Genomic DNA, 17,699 nt, shown 5'->3' with positions numbered 1-17,699 from the left:
AACTCTCTGATATAGGCTTCTGAAGTGAATGAGTAGCTATGATCACACATAACGGTGAAGATGCCCGAAAGACCTATTCTTGCACCTAACTTCTATGTACTAATAAGTTGCAACTAGTGTTCCTTGAGTATCAATGTCAGGAGTCAAATATATTCACCAGATTAATGAATGATGGAATAGAAAGCATTTATCAAAATTTGCTGATCATACATGCCAGTGTTGACAGAAACAGAAATTACAAAGCAATGTTAATAGAAAGATGCAACAAAGAATTTGCCTACTGTGAAGTGAATCAAGAGTTGGATCTCGAAACATCCTGACGTCGTCTCAGAAAGAAGTGTGGTCAATGCTTGTCATGCCGAACTTAGAAGGAGTGAAACAGAAGAGCTAAGAGACAAGTTCAAGACAGCAAAGAAGAATCTCTTTGCCACCTACGACTGACTGAAGGAAGAGGAACTAGCTGAGAGGATTAGAGAGATAGAAGCTGTTAATGAAGACTGCAGCATGGAGAAGTATGGCGCCTAGTCAATGAGATCAGTAGATGGAAGAAGTCCCCATTAGGTCAAATAAGTGGTAAAACAGCAGAGGACCGTGTCCTGACATGGTTTACCTACTTCAAGAACCTGCTGGGAAGCCCTCCAACAATCACGGAAGAAGAGGACATACCCATGATACTAACACAAGTCGACATCGATGACGGCCCATTCACCATTGAGGAACTGAAGGCCAAATATGCAAACAGGGCAGGAGCACTGGACCAGATGGGATACCACCAGATGTCCTGAAGAACTGCAACCTGGACGACATCTTGCTGGACATATGTAATACGGTACTGATGAAAGGCGACAAACCAGAACAGTGGTCACTCTCAAACATTATCCCAGTCCCCAAGTCTGGATCCCTCAAAGACAGATAACTACCACGGTATCAGTTTGACCTGCATCTTAGCAAAATTAAACAATCGGATGATCTTAAAAAGGATTCGCACCGCCATTGATCCTAAGCCAAGATTCAATCAGAATGATTTTCAGCAGAAGTGCACAACAGTAATGCAAATACTTGCTCTCCGTAAGGTCATCGAGGAAGTCAAGAACAACCTACCGGCCGTGCTTACTTACATCGATTTTCGCAAAGCTTTTGACTCCGTTCACCGAGGTAAAATGCTGGAGATCCCGAAAGCTTACGGAGTGCCAGACCATCTACTAAGAGCAATGGAGTCCAGCTATACCAAAACCATGGCGCAAGTTGTATCACCAGACGGAGAAACAGCAGTGTTCGAGCTCCTAGCTGATGTGCTGCAAGGAGACACTCTGGCACCCTACATCTTCATAATCGTCCTTGATTACGCTCTGCGTCAAGCTATTGGTTTTACCATAAAACCAGGGCAAACCAAAAGGGTCAGACCAGTTACACTCACAGATCTCGATTTTGCAGATGACACAGTCCTGCTCTCTGACCAGATGGAGGAAGCACAGCAGCTACTGACAAAAGTGGAAATAGAGTGCAATAAAGTTGGACTTCACCTAAACCCTAAAAAGAGAGTACATGGTGTTTAGCTGCGACAAAGGTACTCTCAAGACCATAGAGAATTGATACAATTAAGAAAGTCTTTGACTACAAGATCCTCGGGTCAAGAATGATGAGTTCGGAGAAGGACAAAGATACGGAAGGCACTGGTGTGGAGGGCTATGAATGACATGAAGGAAATCTGCAAGTCGAACCTGACAAGAGGGCTTAAAAAGAGGATTTTCATAGCAGTCATAGAGTCCATTCTCACGTACGGATGCGAGACGTGGACACTCACCAAGACGATGCGAAAGTCTCTAGATGGTTGCTATACACGAATGCTCCGGATGGCTCTTGACGTGAGTTGGCAACAGCAATGACAAACATTGAGCTCTATAACAACCTACCGATGCTCTCCACTAAAATCCAGGTGAGAAGACTGCAATTAGCGGGGCACTGTCTACACCACCCCGAGCTACCTGCCAGCCTAGTCATCATATGGGAGCCCAAGCACAGGAGGATGAACCCCGGGCGCCCTCCCAAGACTATGGTCAACACACTCCTAGAAGACAGCGGCGTGGCTAATGTAGATGAACTGAACACACTGATGAGGGAGAGGGAGAAGTGGAGAGTCCATCATCGTGCCCGATGCCGGCCCCCTAGGCCTGAGTCGACATAGTAGTAGTAGTTAATAGAATGGTATGAATACTGGAAATGTAAGGGAGGATGATTATGAACATTCAGCATGTACAGAATTGATCGGCATACTTCCCAAATGTTGTCAATTAGGAGGAGCTGATGACAATAGAAACCTGGAGCCCATGGACACATATACAGGAGTGAACCAAGAAGGCTAAAGGAAAGCTGCCCTTCAACATCTCGAAGGTTTGATTTCCCATAGTTTAGCACAGCGTTAGGGCATGTGCATTGCCCAACTTGCAAAGGATTACTGGAATGAAGAACTAGAATCACGTCAAACTCAGTGCACAATAGTTAGTTATTAGTTCATGACCTAACTAAGAAAGCTGGACAATCTAGAGGCACGGATTTAAAAACCACAACATAGTGACCAGGGATTTTACATTTTTAATACATATTTATTAACAGGTTTTTAAAATGATCATGATGACCTTGTGTCATAAATCCCACAGATTCAGTGGGCTTGCTACCCTTAACCCTTCAAATCCAGAAGTGACTAAGTATCTTAGATTTTTACCGGTCCTACAAAATTACCACAGGACTACCTGATACTGACCTTGGTATCAAACAGATTCACTCAAGGCAGCTCAACCTTGCAGAATTAAGCTCACAAACACGTGAATACCAGAGTCTAAATTGGACCAGCAAACAGTCCGATATGATTGCAGGCATGGAATCTCAGCCAACGTGCCAGACAGCTGGCAATTCATGGGAATCTCTGACATCAGTCTTCGTTGACCAACTATCACTAGGTTGACATCCAGCCTGGTGATAGAAATGTAGCTTTCTTACTTACAATTCCAATCTAAAAACACAATAAGCAGTTTTCAAACCCCGGTATTACAGTTTGGCTGTTGCCATATTCCGGCATTAAATGTTTTGATAACACTTGTTCAGGGAAAGCATTATGTAAATACAAACTTGCTGGTCTTGTTCTTATGAAAATCTTGCATATCTACTTAAAACAACTGGGGAAGTAGAAACACAATGCCAAAAATCTTCCCAGTGAGGTTTATGAGAATAGACCATCCCAACTAAAAATTGAAAGTTGAATAGTGACCAAAAAGAAAAAGCTACATTTCTACCAATGCAAGTGAAAACTCAAATCTTCATTCTACTTTAGAAACTGAACATCTGAAAAGGTACACCTGGATCTGCTCAAAGGACTTGACGGATTTTGAATAAAACAGAATTGTAGCAATCTTAAATCCCTCCCTTCATCACAAACTTAGGGATCTTTTCTTCTCTCTCCCTCAATATTGATGGCATTATACAAATGCATCAAAAACATCCCTTCATTTTATGAAACGGAAGGATTTGAAAGCAGATGAATTTTAAATTATTAAGTGCACTCAAAACAGTGAAAAAATTCAGTAGGCAAATTGTAACCCATAGCTTAAAGCTGTTTATATCCAATTGTAGCACTGTCAACACTAAACACAATCTGTATCACCTTGCAGAGGTGAAAATATAAAGAGTGATCTCAATGTAACATACATAGATAAGATGACCAGATCTACAAATTTCAAGATTATATTCTTCGGTGGAACATATCTAGAGTTGGAGTGGCCCTATCGGCTCTTTAAGCATCCTCCACCATTTATTAAGATCACGTTTCCAATACTTCCTTCCACCTTTAAGAGATTATCATGGATATCTTCTAGATATTTAAAAAAAACACTTCACCTCAAGTTCCTGCAGTAGCAACCTGTACCTTTCTTCCCACCCACAACGTTCCATCATGATCGGATATCCTGTTTAATTTCTAATTAAAAGTTTATGACATCCTGTTCAATCTCTTCAATCTCAGTCAGATCTCATTCTTGATTTTTAAAACCAGAATTCATCTTATGGAGTAGTCCCAACTATACCAAATCCTTCACATTACAAGTTTCTTAAATCTAGAGTCAAATCATTCAGCCTCAAATTCTCAAATTCTGGTTAGCAAGGTTCCTTCCCTCTACAATCTTGCTCTCAAACCAAGAACTGGTGTCCACCATGATTAGTTTTGTAGATTGGAATACAAAAAATATCTATTTAAATATACCCAGAAGGTTGAATTTGTTAGCAGATGGAGTTGAAGTTATTAAGAGGCATCAGTTAAGGCAATGCTTGATAATCATGAGGAAGGGAATGTTGAGAAGTGAGAGGGGTGAGTTAGTCACAAAACAAAGTACGGATAGAGGTTTGTTATTATTAGAGCAATGGGGCTGAAGGGCCGGGCCAGCCTCTATGCTGTACAGCATATGGAACACCATGTGTTTTCAATGGCACCTCACCTTTCCTAGTTCTCAGCTACTATTTCTTCAAAATATTCATTCATTATTCCTCCCACTGTCAAAAATGTTATACCATTCCTTATTCCACTTCATTTTCTCTTAAGATGCAGATTCCTTGCCATCAGTTTTTCCCTTCTGAATATTTGTAGACTTGTGAATAAAAATTGGAAAAAAAAAATAGGTGTTTGATTTGGTTCCTCATAACTATGATGAGAACTTTATATTTTCATCTAGCAAATAAGTTTCAAGCCTGGCTCCTTAAAATGGGCTATTAAATTCCTAAATATCATTAAGCACACATTCCCAATATAATTTATGAAAACAGGAACTCTGCAGATGCTGGAAATTCAAGCAACGCACATCAAAGTTGCTGGTGAACGCAGCAGGCCAGGCAGCATCTGTAGGAAGAGGTGCAGTCAACATTTCAGGCCGAGACCCTTCGTCAGGACTAACTGAAGGAAGAGTGGGTATGAATTTATGATATTAAATGAAAAAATCTACTTTCTGGATGAGCATTTCAATAAAATCTTCATATGGAAACAATGTTCTTCAGAAATTAAAGCACATTAAATTATTTACATATTCCAAAAGCAATTCTTGTACTTAAATTGTTAGTTTCTTCTGGTCCAAACCAAACTCTACTGTAGCATGGCAGTTTATTGCATCTGGTGCAGAATTCTATTTTAAACCATCAGAAATAAATTGGCTTATTTTTAACACGATTGTAATCTTCAGCTTTGTTAAAAATTCTAATTTTGGGAGCTATTCTGGAGATAGCACAAAAAGATATGTCGACTAGCACACATGCTGGAACAGTATGCTTGAGAAATTAACAAATGAGATTACAATTTAATTGCTATAAACAGTCCTGTGAACCTCAATGGCACTTGGCAGATAGGATTTTAATGAGGCAAGATAAATAATTAATAGATTCACTAAACAGAATGAGACCCAGATTGAAGCATACCAGAAGCTAATTCTTAATTTCATCATTTAAGAAATTGGGAAGGAAAGCTTTTGCATTTAATGCAGCTTTGCTGACAGTTAAGCAAAGAACGGTCAATAACAGCACTCAACAAAACTGAGGTTAAAAAAAAGTTGCCTGTGCAGGGCTTGCAGGCCAGTAAACCCAACATTGCATAAATCCACATCAAGGCAATGGAACAAGCGATTCTATCTATTATCACTACATCCAATGTGGTTTCTTGTTAAAGCACATGACATACGCTTTTTAAAGTGAGCTATTCATATAAATTTTCAAATCCACTTAAACATATCTTTATACACCATTGCTTCCAAATAAAATCTAATTTAACAGCCTTCAAGGTCAACCAGACATACAAAGATCAGAAAACAACAGCAGTTTGGAAAAAGGAAACTTGAAAAGGGTACCAACCTCTTCATATACTTCTCTCACAGCTGCATTGCCTGGTTCCTCATCTGGTTCCATGCCTCCCCCTGGCACGATCCATTGGTCTGGATGACGACTACTACTGACTAAAAGTACCTATGGAACAAGTAAGAACTATAATGACTATTATGTTCAGCAACTGCAGTATTCCTCTTACATTTAACAGCACATAAAGACAGAAATGCTTTGAACAAATGCACACTTGGTAGTCAGTCTGAGAAAAATCAAGACTTTCCAAGCAACATGGTGTGCTGAGACAGAAGGTTCATAACCCTAAATTTACATGAATCTCCAAAATTAGCTTTTCCAAATTGTATTTAGTTTGGAAGCCATGGTATATGAAGTGCTTGTGTACATACGTCATTCAGCAATTCAAGGGTTAGAACCCAAACTCCTTCGGCTCCAAAATAATATTGTACAATTTCCAATTGTTTCAAACAGAACTCTACTGGCACAGAACTGGAAGGGTCACGAAGAATCTAAGGAAGCAAACTGGTTCATGGTACACCACTGGTGAGATGAGGGAGAATGCTGGGGGGTGTAGGAGATGAAGGGTGAAAATATATTCAGCGTGCACGGTCTGGAGAAGACAAGCATGGAAAATGTGTACAATTCTGAACGAGGTTCTGTAGTGTGATGATATGATAGAATCTGGCACCAATATCAGTATGCAAGGTTTTTTTTCGGGGGGGGAGGAGCTCGTTTTACAAAATTGTGTTTGTTTACAGGAAGTACTGAATAACTGACTGAGCTGAATACCCGAGAACATTGTGCTGCAAAGTTTGAAAGCTCTGAAGATCTCATGCAGGAAGGTAGAGTGGGTTCTGCATTTAATGTCACTCAAATATGATGGAAACAGAATGTGACAAGACTAACAATGGAGAGTTGTGGTGAATGAGGAGGCTGGAGAAGTCAAAAACACAGGGCGGGGTGGGGGGGTACCTGCTAGACCTCTCCAAACCAAATGAAGTGCAAAACTGAGCAAATTTAACGAGTCAGCACAAACTTTTGTCAGATGTGGGTTCTGATTAAATTAAAGACACGCAGCAAGCTTCTTATGAATATCAGTACATTTTCAGCCATCCAGCATCTACAGCAAATGAAACACACCCATTACATGAGAATTGCTCAAGAAAAACATTCCAGTACAATTTTAAAGGGTAATTATTTTTTAAATACTGCTTTGACAGTTCTACATTTTAATGCTAACATTAATGAACGATACAAAAATGAACTCTCATTGACATGTCCTGTGACTGTTCTTTCATGAGGTGCCAAATCTTCAAAGGATGTTGCTACTAATTAGCCTATAATTACACTGCTAGTTGATTTATGTTTATACACAAGTACATCCTTTTCCACTTGAGAAATAAATTAAACAATTGCTTAGCATTCTTCGTATTTGTGTTACATGAGAATTCTACAGAATTCCGGATACACAGGAGTACACTGGAGTTATAGAGTCTTTGCATGGAAAGAGGCTCTTTGGCCGACAGAAATCATACTGATCGTTGAGTATCCAACAGATTGAGTCAAAATCAGGCTTATTATCACTGACAAATGTTGTAAAATTTGTTGTTTTGCAGCAGCAGTACAGTGCAAAAACAAAGCAAAATAGTGTTCATCGTTTGTTCAATAATCTGATGGTGAAAGGGAAGGAGCAGTTCCAAACACATTGAGTGTTGTCTCTTCAGGCTCCTGTACCTCCTCCCTGAAGATAGTAATGAGAAGAGGGCATGTCCTGGGTGGTGGGGCTCCTTAATGATAGATGCTACCTTTTTGAGGCATTGTCTTTGGAATATTTCTTTACTGTTTGGAAGACCACTGCCCATGACGAAGCTGGCCAAGTTTACAGCCCTCGCAGCTTATCCTGATCCTGCACATTGGTCCCTTCCATCCCCGATGGTGACGCAACCAGCTAGAATGCTCTTCACTGTACATCTGTAGACATTTGCAAGTCTTTGGTCTTACTAATCCAATAGCATTTTCCACATTTCCATCCGCTTCTCCATACTCATCCACATACCTGGGTTAATTGGCCACTGAGAACTACCTTATGAGACGTGACAGAAACCAGAGCACACAGATGAAACCCATGCAATGACAGGGAGAATGCTGATGTCTGGAGTTTGCACAATGAATCTGGGATCTGAGAGGCAGCAATTTAACCAACTGCATCACTGTGACACCCACAAGTATCTTAACAGACAATTGACCATCAAAACAGATACTGATAAATGGTCAGTAGAGAAGCAGGCATTGTGAACTAATGCAATCATGGAAAACTATAGGATCTCATTCAATTTATTGCAGCCTCAGCAATATTGCTGAAAGATGAGCAAGTTCCCTTTCTTGTACTCTACTCAAGTCCTGTGGAATATTTTCCTTTCACCCAGTTCCATTTCAAGCATTAGCAACAAATCATTTTCTAGAAACCTTTAAAGGCTAATTATTTTGCACTATAACACACCTTGAACACAAATGTTGTTTCATGCCACATCTGATTCTTTTGCCAACTGCCATAAGCTTATATACCTTGGCTTATGAAACTGAAAATATTAATCTGTGTTTACAATACTGAACAACTCAAACCATAAATAATCACACCTCAACCTTCCTGAAAGGAGATGTATAATCCCAGTTTCTGTAGTTTTACTCTATTACAATAGTCCCTCAACTCAAGCTCTAGAAGAGCAAATCTCTTTTACACTCAACAGATGGCTTTAAATGTCCCCAAAAGAGCAGTGTCCAGAATCTACCCCCCATGCCAAGAGAATTTAGATTCTTAGTCCATTAAAGATGACCATATTTGTCACACATACATAGAAACAGCCACATGCCTTGTTTGTGTCAAATCAAGTCAGCAAGTATTGTGCTGAGCAACTCACAAGTGTCACCACGCTTCCTGCGCCATCATAACATGCCCGTAACTAGAATACATCTTTGGATATAGGAGGAAACTGAAGCACCTGGAGACAACCCACATGTCATGGGGAGAACAAACTCCTTACAGCCAGCAGCAGGAATTGAACCCCAATCTTACAGCTAGCACTGTAAAACTATGCACTAACCATTACACTACCATGCCACCCCATAAAGAAATTAATGAATTCAATACAACATTCCTGCCCTTTACGACATCTCAACTTGCTCTGCCTCCTTTGAAAAGATGTGCAGTTATCTCCCCATTCCTGCACCACCTTTTACATATCCCCACCCTCATCCTAGCCATATGCAAATCACATTTTGTCATTTTAAATTTGCTTCTGCCATGCATCTGCCCTTTCATTACCATCAAGGCAAGATGCTACAAGAATCACCATTACAAGAAATGGTACTCTTCCACCTCTCAACATCCTGATCACTGATCTTCAGCCTCAATTCCACTTCTCTGAGTCCTCAACTCTCGATTCACCTGTCAAGCAGAATGAAACTCAGCCTCAAGAGATCGGAGGTAGTAACAAAGAAAATAGGTGCAGGAGTAGGCCATTCAGCCCTTTGAGCCTGCACCGCCATTCAGTATGATCATGGCTGATCATCCATCTCAGAGCCCTGTACCAGCCTTCTCTCCATACCCCCGATCCCTTTAGCCACAAGGGCCATATCTAACTCCCTCTTAATTATAGCCAATGAACTGGCCTCAACTGTTTCCTGTGGCAGAGAATTTCACAGATTCACCACTCTCTGTGTGAAGAAGTTTTTCCTAATCTCGGTCCTAAAAGGCTTCCCCTTTATCCTCAAACTGTGACCCCTCGTTCTGGACTTCCCCAACATCCGGTATAATCTTCCTGCATCTAGCCTGTCCAATCCCTTTATGATTTTATATGTTTCAATCAGATCCCCCCCTCAATCTTCTAAACTCCAACGAGTATAAGCCTAGTTCATCCAGTCTTTCATCATATGAAAGCCCTGCCATCCCAGGAATCAATCTGGTGAACCTTTTTTGTACTCTCTCTGTGGCAAGGATGTCTTTCCTCAGATTAGGGGACCAAAACTGCACACAATACTCCAGGTGTGGTCTCACCAAGGCCTTGTACAACTGCAGTAGTACCTCCCTGCTCCTGTACTCGAATCCTCTCGCTATAAATGCCAGCATACCATTCGCCTTTTTCACCGCCTGCTGTACCTGCATGCCCACTTTCAATGACTGGTGTATAATGACACCCAGGTCTCGTTGCACCTCCCCTTTTCCTAATCGGCCACCATTCAGATAATAATCTGTTTTCCTGTTCTTGCCACCAAAGTGGATAACTTCACATTTATCCACATTAAATTGCATCTGCCATGAATTTGCCCACTCACCTAACCTATCCAAGTCACCCTGCATCCTCTTAGCATCCTTCTCACAGCTAACACTGCCGCCCAGCTTCGTGTCATCCGCAAACTTGGAGATGCTGCATTTAATTCCCTCATCCAAGTCATTAATATATATTGTAAACAACTGGGGTCCCAGCACTGAGCCTTGCGGTACCCCATTAGTCACTGCCTGCCATTCTGAAAAGGTCCCGTTTATTCCCACTCTTTGCTTCCTGCCTGCTAACCAATTCTCTATCCACATCAATACCTTACCCCCAATACCATGTGCTTTAAGTTTGCACACTAATCTCCTGTGTGGGACCTTGTCAAAAGCCTTCTGAAAATCCAAATATACCACATCCACTGGTTCTCCCCTATCCCACTCTACTAGTCACATCCTCAAAAAATTCTATGAGATTCGTCAGACATGATTTTCCTTTCACAAATCCACGCTGACTTTGTCCGATCATTTCACCGCTTTCCAAATGTGCTGTTACCACATCTTTGATAACTGAGTCTAGCAGTTTCCCCACCACCGATGTTAGGCTAACTGGTCTATAATTCATTCCCTGGTTTCTCTCTCCCTCCTTTTTTAAAAAGTGGGGTTACATTAGCCACCCTCCAATCCTCAGGAACTAGTCCAGAATCTAACGAGTTTTGAAAAATTATCACTAATGCATCCACTATTTCTTGGGCTACTTCCTTAAGCACTCTGGGATGCAGACCATCTGGCCCTGGGGATTTATCTGCCTTTAATCCCTTCAATTTACCTAACACCACTTCCCTACTAACATGTATTTCGCTCAGTTCCTCCATCTCACTGGACCCTCTGTCCCCTACTATTTCCGGAAGATTATTTATGTCCTCCTTAGTGAAGGCAGAACCAAAGTAATTATTCAATTGGTCTGCTATGTCCTTGCTCCCCATAATCACCTGTTTCTGTCTGTAGGGGACCTACATTTGTCTTAACCAATCTTTTTCTTTTCACATATCTATAAAAGCTTTTACAGTCAGTTTTTAAGTTCCCTGCCAGTTTTCTCTCAATCTTTTTCCCCTTCCTAATTAAGCCCTTTGTCCTCCTCTGCTGAACTCTGAATTTCTCCCAGTCCTCAGGTGAGCCACTTTTTCTGGCTAATTTGTATGCTTCTTATTTGGAATTGATACTATCCCTAATTTCACTTGTCAGCCACAGGTGCACTACCTTCCTTGATTTATTCTTTTGCCAAACTGGGATGAACAATTGTTGTAGTTCATCCATGCGATCTTTAAATGCTTGCCATTGCATATCCACCGTCAACCCTTTAAGTGTCATTTGCCAGTCTATCTTAGCTAATTCACGTCTCATACCTTCAAAGTTACCCCTCTAAGTTCAGAACCTTTGTTTCTGAATTAACTATGTCACTCTCCATCTTAATAAAGAATTCCACCATATTATGGTCGCTCTTACCCAAGGGGCCTCTCACGACAAGATTGCTAATTAACCCTTCCTCATTGCTCAATACCCAGTCTAGAATAGCCTGCTCTCTAGTTGGTTCCTCGACATGTTGGTTCAAAAAACCATCCCGCATACATTCCAAGAAATCCTCTTCCTCAGCACCTTTACCAATTTGGTTCACCCAATCTACATATAGATTGAAGTCACCCATTATAACTGCTGTTCCTTTATTGCACACATTTCTAATTTCCTGTTTAATACCATCACCAACCTCACTACTACTATTAGGTGGCCTGTACACAACTCCCACCAGTGTTTTCTGCCCTTTAGTGCTATGCAGCTCTACCCATATCGATTCCACATCCTCCCGGCTTATGTCCTTCCTTTCTATTGCGTTAATCTCCTCTCTAACCAGCAACGCCACCCCACTTCCTTTTCTTTCACGTCTATCCCTCCTGAATATTGAATATCCCTGAATGTTGAGCTCCCATCCTTGGTCACCCTGGAGCCATGTCTCTGTGATCCCAACTATACCATATTCATTAATAACAATCTGCACTTTTAATTCATCTACCTTGTTACGAATGCTCCTTGCATTGACACACAAAGCCTTCAGGCGCGCTTTTACAACTCTCTTAGCCCTTATACAATTATGTTGAAAAGTGGCCCTTTAGGTAAATTCTAAGTGGTCTCCACTCCAAGAAACTCCCTGTCATCTTACTCAAACTGTTAAGCTCTTATTCTGAGACTTGCCTCTGGTTCAGATGGAAAACATGCTGACTGCTGTCACGCCCCCTCAATAATATCACTTCTCAGCCTTGTAAACTCCAACTTTGCTCAAAAGGCAGTGAACAAATCTTCTACCCCAGAGAACATTCACTGCACCAAACAAGGAACATACATCATGTGGTCTCAAAGCCCCTTACACTTATTCTTGTACTCCATCCCTCTTGCAATAATAATTGCCACTTGCCTACTGTGTTTCTTGTACTAGAGCAGCCTGATCTCTTAACACTAATATCCAAGTCTGACAATTTAGAAGTGCGTGTAACTGTTTTTCTGACTCAAGTGGATTACCTCATATCACCCACATTATTCCTTGCTGCTGATTTCCCTTGTAAATGCGTCCCACTCACAACGCATTTACCTACAATCATTAGATATACTTACGCTCAACCCTTGATTAAAATAGATTGTAAGTAGCCAAAAATCGCAGAAATGATCCCTGCAGCACCTGACTACCTACAGCTTGCCAACTTGCAAATGACCTGGAAAATGTCTCAGCACATTTTTGCTACATAAATGGAAGTTGCTTATTCACCAAACATCCATCGTCAATGGGCATTAAGAACCAAAGCTTAGCTTGAGCATCTGAAATAGAAAGCAACCTATAGCAGGGCAGTATTAATTGCACCAACTGCGGCAGTGTATGCGTCAGAAGGTGCACTTAAAATAGTATTGCTGTTTATAGGATATGGGCAGCTCTTTAATCCACATGTGTGTGAGGCATGTAAAAGTTGTACAGAAACCAGTTACACATGCAGAGCTCGAATCATTGGCTAGTACTAAGAACCATATTAACGATTGGAAACAAACACCGCTGGCAGAAATGTTTAGAACGTACAAAAACCATGTACCCTGCCACCCTGCTTCCCATGGAGCTTTATCTTGTTGAAATTCCTCAAAAGCTTTGGCAACCAGGGGAAATTTGGGAGTCAAAAGACTGTAGTTGCTGGAATTTGGAGCAGAAAAATAACTGGAGGAATGAGCAGGTCGGCCAGCATTCATGGAGGGAAGACAGTAGTCACTATTTTAGGTCAAGACCCGGTATCAGGAAAGAGTGGAGGTGGCCAGCAGGGGATAGGTGGACTGAGGAGTGGTAAAGGACAATGGGCAGATAGTCAGCAGGGGGACAGAAAGGGGCTAAGGTAGGAGACTGGCAGATAAAGAAAAAGTGTTTTCCTGAAAGCAGTATTTCAATTATTCAAAACAGTCTTAAAATATTAAAATAAAAAATTTTACATTTCCAATTAGAATAACACTCAAAATGGTTCATACTAGAAATACTGAAAATAAAGCAGAATGCTAGTATTTGAGAGAAATGTTGGCATTTTAGTTTGATGATTATTCATCAGGTGCCAGTTTTTGTTTACACACAAGTTGTCTAACCTTTTGAGTGCTACCAGCCATCTCAATTGTTATTTCAGAACTCCAGCATCAGCATTTTGCTTCGCTTTTTAAAAAAATCTTTTCTTTGTAACCAGAGTAAACTAGACTTCTAAACAGGCATTGAAACTTTTCATTAAAACAAAAGTGACAATGTATTCTTGATGCACCATAGCCCCCTTCAAACAAAAATTACAAAGACAAAAATTCCATGTACACATCTCTTTTGAAAGAGGATGAGAGGCGACTTGATAGAAGTGTACAAGACAAGAGAGGATAGCCGGAGACTTTTCTCCCCATGGTGAAAGTGGCTTAACTTCCACGAGGGGGCATAATTTTAAGGTGATCGGAGGAAAATATGGGGAGGATGTCAGGTCTATTTTAAACAGTAGTAAGTGTGTGGAATGCTCTGTCAGGGTGGTAGTAGAGGCAGATACACTGGGGGGCTTAGATGGACACATGGATGATAGAAAAATGCAGGGAAGGGTTAGATTAGGTTAAAATATTGGTACAACATGGATTGAAGGACTTGTACTGTAAATTCTATGTTTTATCTGCAGGAATAATTCTTCAGCCCTTTCAAGGATGGATAGAGTTGTGTTTCGTAAAAGAGGGCACAGTTTGCCTCCCATATAAAAAGGTCATCTGAAATTGGGAAGAGGACAGATTTCTACTACTCATGTTACATTGTGATACACATACCAAAAAACCTCTGCTAAACATGTCCACACCCATAAGGTTTTACTAGTCTTCAAAAACTACAGCAGTATTACTACGCAGGTGAAGAGGGCACATCCTATGAATCACCAGAATACAACCAGCCATAAAGCATTATCAAAACATCCAGATAACAGTGTAACCAACCCCAAAGAATTAATGGTTCATTAAAACCTACGCATGTGCATCTGCCCCATAAACTTCCCTTTCCTATTCTGAACAGTGACTCATGCTGATTTAGGGATCACGAGTCATCCTTCAACCTCACGCAAGTGTCCACACTACAAAATTTGAAGCCATCGTCACATTATTTATCAAAACAGCCAAATCTGTTCCCATCTTGGCCCAAAGTCAGAAGCACCCATTTTCTGAGATAGCATAGAACGACAGACAAACAGAATCCAAGATATTTTTTAATCTCATCGAGGAAGCATAGGCTTGCTGCAATTACTGCACTAGCACCACATTGTTGGAGAGCAGAAAGTCATTAATTTATTGTACGTTAGATCCCTGCTGATACTCAACCATGCTATAACTTTCCAACATGTGCAGCTGAAAGAGATGAACATAAAGGGCAGGACCCCCAGGGTCTGATCTCAGGATTGCTCCCCATGCCACGCACTGTAACTAGTAAGATCATACAATTTAGTGTGGTTAAGGAGTTGGTGTAGGAGGGAGGGCCAAGATATTTGGATCATTGGGCTCTCTTCCAGGCAAAATGGGACCTGTACAGAAGGGACGGTTTGCACTGAACTGCAGGAGGACTAAGTTGTGTATATACACTGAGAGAAAGCACCCTTAAATTTCAAAATTTGATGTTCATACCATTGGGCATTATACAGTAAGAAAAGGGAATGCTTTTTTTCTAGTCTACATTTGTAGTGGTGAAATTGGCAGAGGATAGACAGGTCAGTGGGAATGGGAAGAATAAGTTGATGAGTACATCAGCAAGTCTCGGTAGTCCAATCCCAGCTATTCGCCTACACCATCATTCTGTACCCTGATCTGCATTGCTAAGCAAGCTTCCATGATGTCAGCAGAAAGGGTGGGGGAACATTGCTTAACTGGGGCAGGACTTGCTACCAATATGCCTGGTAAATACCATTTATTTTGAGCCTACACTCAGTGTGCATGCTTGTGACAACAACAAAAGAACCAGCCAGTCTGTACAGGGTTAAAAACCATTTTGAAATCAATGATATCTGGATGATGGCCATTATATCACATCCATGTTTATACCACACAGTACCAAATCCCAATAATAAAATACAAACTAGAAAAATTACTTTATTCCAATGTGCAATCCATCTTTGTGCCCCGACTACATTGTCTTGTTTTCTCTTTACCAGCACGTTTAGAAAACATGGCTCACACTGTTGTTACTAAGATTTAATTTCTCATGCAGTTAAACAAAGCACAAGAACGCACTAATACCTCATTATACAGTTTTACTTTTAATTTGCATGCAATTTCAATCCTGTAATTTGTCTGAACATTAATCACTTCACTATGACTCATTCAGAAAAAGCAGCTATCAAAACTTGGTAGCACGGTCGAAGTAAATACACAAACTTAACCAGCTGAAGCCAGAGTGCAATTCACTAAAACTGAGCCATGGGAAGCTGTGACACACATCCGAACTAGCAGAACCGCCTTGAATATTCAATACTGGTGTCTGTTCCACAAGCCACCCAAAATGTACCTCTTTTGTCACAGTGTTAAAGAATGGCTCCATGAACATGCACTTAACCAGAAGATTAAGGGATACAGATCTGTCCTGTCTGTGCATTAGGTGGCAGGGATACATCTCTAACAATGCGCTAGAACATTCATCTTTCTTGATGTAGTTTCAGTAGAACAGAATTAGAATGATTGGTTTCACTAGCCACAAAGTATTACTTGGAAGTTAAATGTGTACAGGTTTTATTTCCTGAAGACTGGCTCTCATTTTAGTTAACCTGTAATTATGCTATCCACAATTTCGTATTTCCAGGACAACCCAAACAAGAATTTAACAATTCAAAACAATGTCAGTTTCTCTCGCAAAGGTTGCCAGCATGTCATTTCAGCTCAACTTAGCTGAAACCCAAATGTTCAGATGTTGCAGATTTAGATTCTGCACTACAAATCACACATCATGTTTATGTCTACTTGGTTTAGAAGCAGCAAATTGGTTACAACTGGGAAAGTAGCAAGGACTGGCAGGTGGAACTTAACTTAGACAAGTGAAGAGAATCGCATTCGGGAAGTTAAACCAGGACACAGTAAAAGGCAAGGCTTGAAGAGTGTTGTAGAACAGAGACCTAGGGTGAGAGGGACATAGTTCCCTGAAAGTGATAACACAGGTGAAGGTGGCATTTGGCATAAGTGTCTTAATTGGTTAGAGCCGCAGGTACAGAATTGGGACTTGTATACAACTTCGTTGAAGGAATGCAGGCTTTGCAAGCTGAGCCAGCATTTAACTTCCCTTGAGAAAGGTGCTTTCTTGAACTGCTGCAGACCTTGAGGTATGGATCTGCACACAATGCTTTTAAGGAAGGAGTTCCAGGATTTTGAAGAAATAGCAGTATTACTTAGGGTAGAATGGTGGGCAACTTCCAGGTAATGGTATTGCCATGTTCTTGCTGGCCATGTCCTTCTAGCAAGTAGAGCTCATGGGTTTGGAAAATTGTACAAGATACTGGCGGGACACAAAGTACTGTGTGTATTTCTGGTCACCCAGCCATAGGATAAATGTCATTGAGCAAGAAGGGTGCCAAAAAAAAAGTTTCACTAGGATAGTACTGGTAACAGAGGGCATGAGTTACAAGGAAACTCGATAAGCAGGTTTTTTTTTGTGGAGCAAAGGTGGTTGAGGAGTGACTCAGACATTTATATTCCGTGGTGGCTTTTTCTCAGTGTAGGGCTGTCTCACACTACAGGGCACAAGATGGGAGGGGTGTGAAAAAACTCCCCCCCCCACCCCACCCCACATACAGAATGGTGGCTATATGGGACAAGCTGCCAGATGTAGTGGTAAAAAGACATAAGGATAGGTACATGGATAGAATTGGCTTACAGGGTTATGGAGCAAATGGGACAAGCAGATAGGCAACTTGATCAGTATGAACAGTTGGTGGAAAGGCCTGTTTCCATATTGTGCAACTTTATGACTCTAATTTGCTCCTTGTTTCAAAGGCCGAACATTAGA

At 41.0% G+C, this 17,699-nt stretch overlaps 1 protein-coding gene across 1 annotated transcript in view; it reads right to left on the bottom strand.

Annotated features, from left to right (window-relative positions):
- The window catches only part of nudt4a (nudix (nucleoside diphosphate linked moiety X)-type motif 4a), a 62,053-nt gene that overhangs the window by 22,002 nt on the left and 22,352 nt on the right, over window positions 1–17,699 (bottom strand). Inside the window, exon 2 of the mRNA XM_072241374.1 lies at window positions 5,881–5,991. Within this exon, the coding sequence (XP_072097475.1) occupies window positions 5,881–5,991 (111 nt within the window). The remainder of the gene's footprint in view (window positions 1–5,880; window positions 5,992–17,699) is intronic.

Source organism: Mobula birostris, chromosome 23 (assembly GCF_030028105.1).
Source record: "Mobula birostris isolate sMobBir1 chromosome 23, sMobBir1.hap1, whole genome shotgun sequence".
NCBI classification, from domain to species: domain Eukaryota; kingdom Metazoa; phylum Chordata; class Chondrichthyes; order Myliobatiformes; family Myliobatidae; genus Mobula; species Mobula birostris.
The sequence above is the reverse complement of the archived record's forward strand: the minus strand, read 5'-3'. Positions and strand labels throughout refer to the sequence as shown.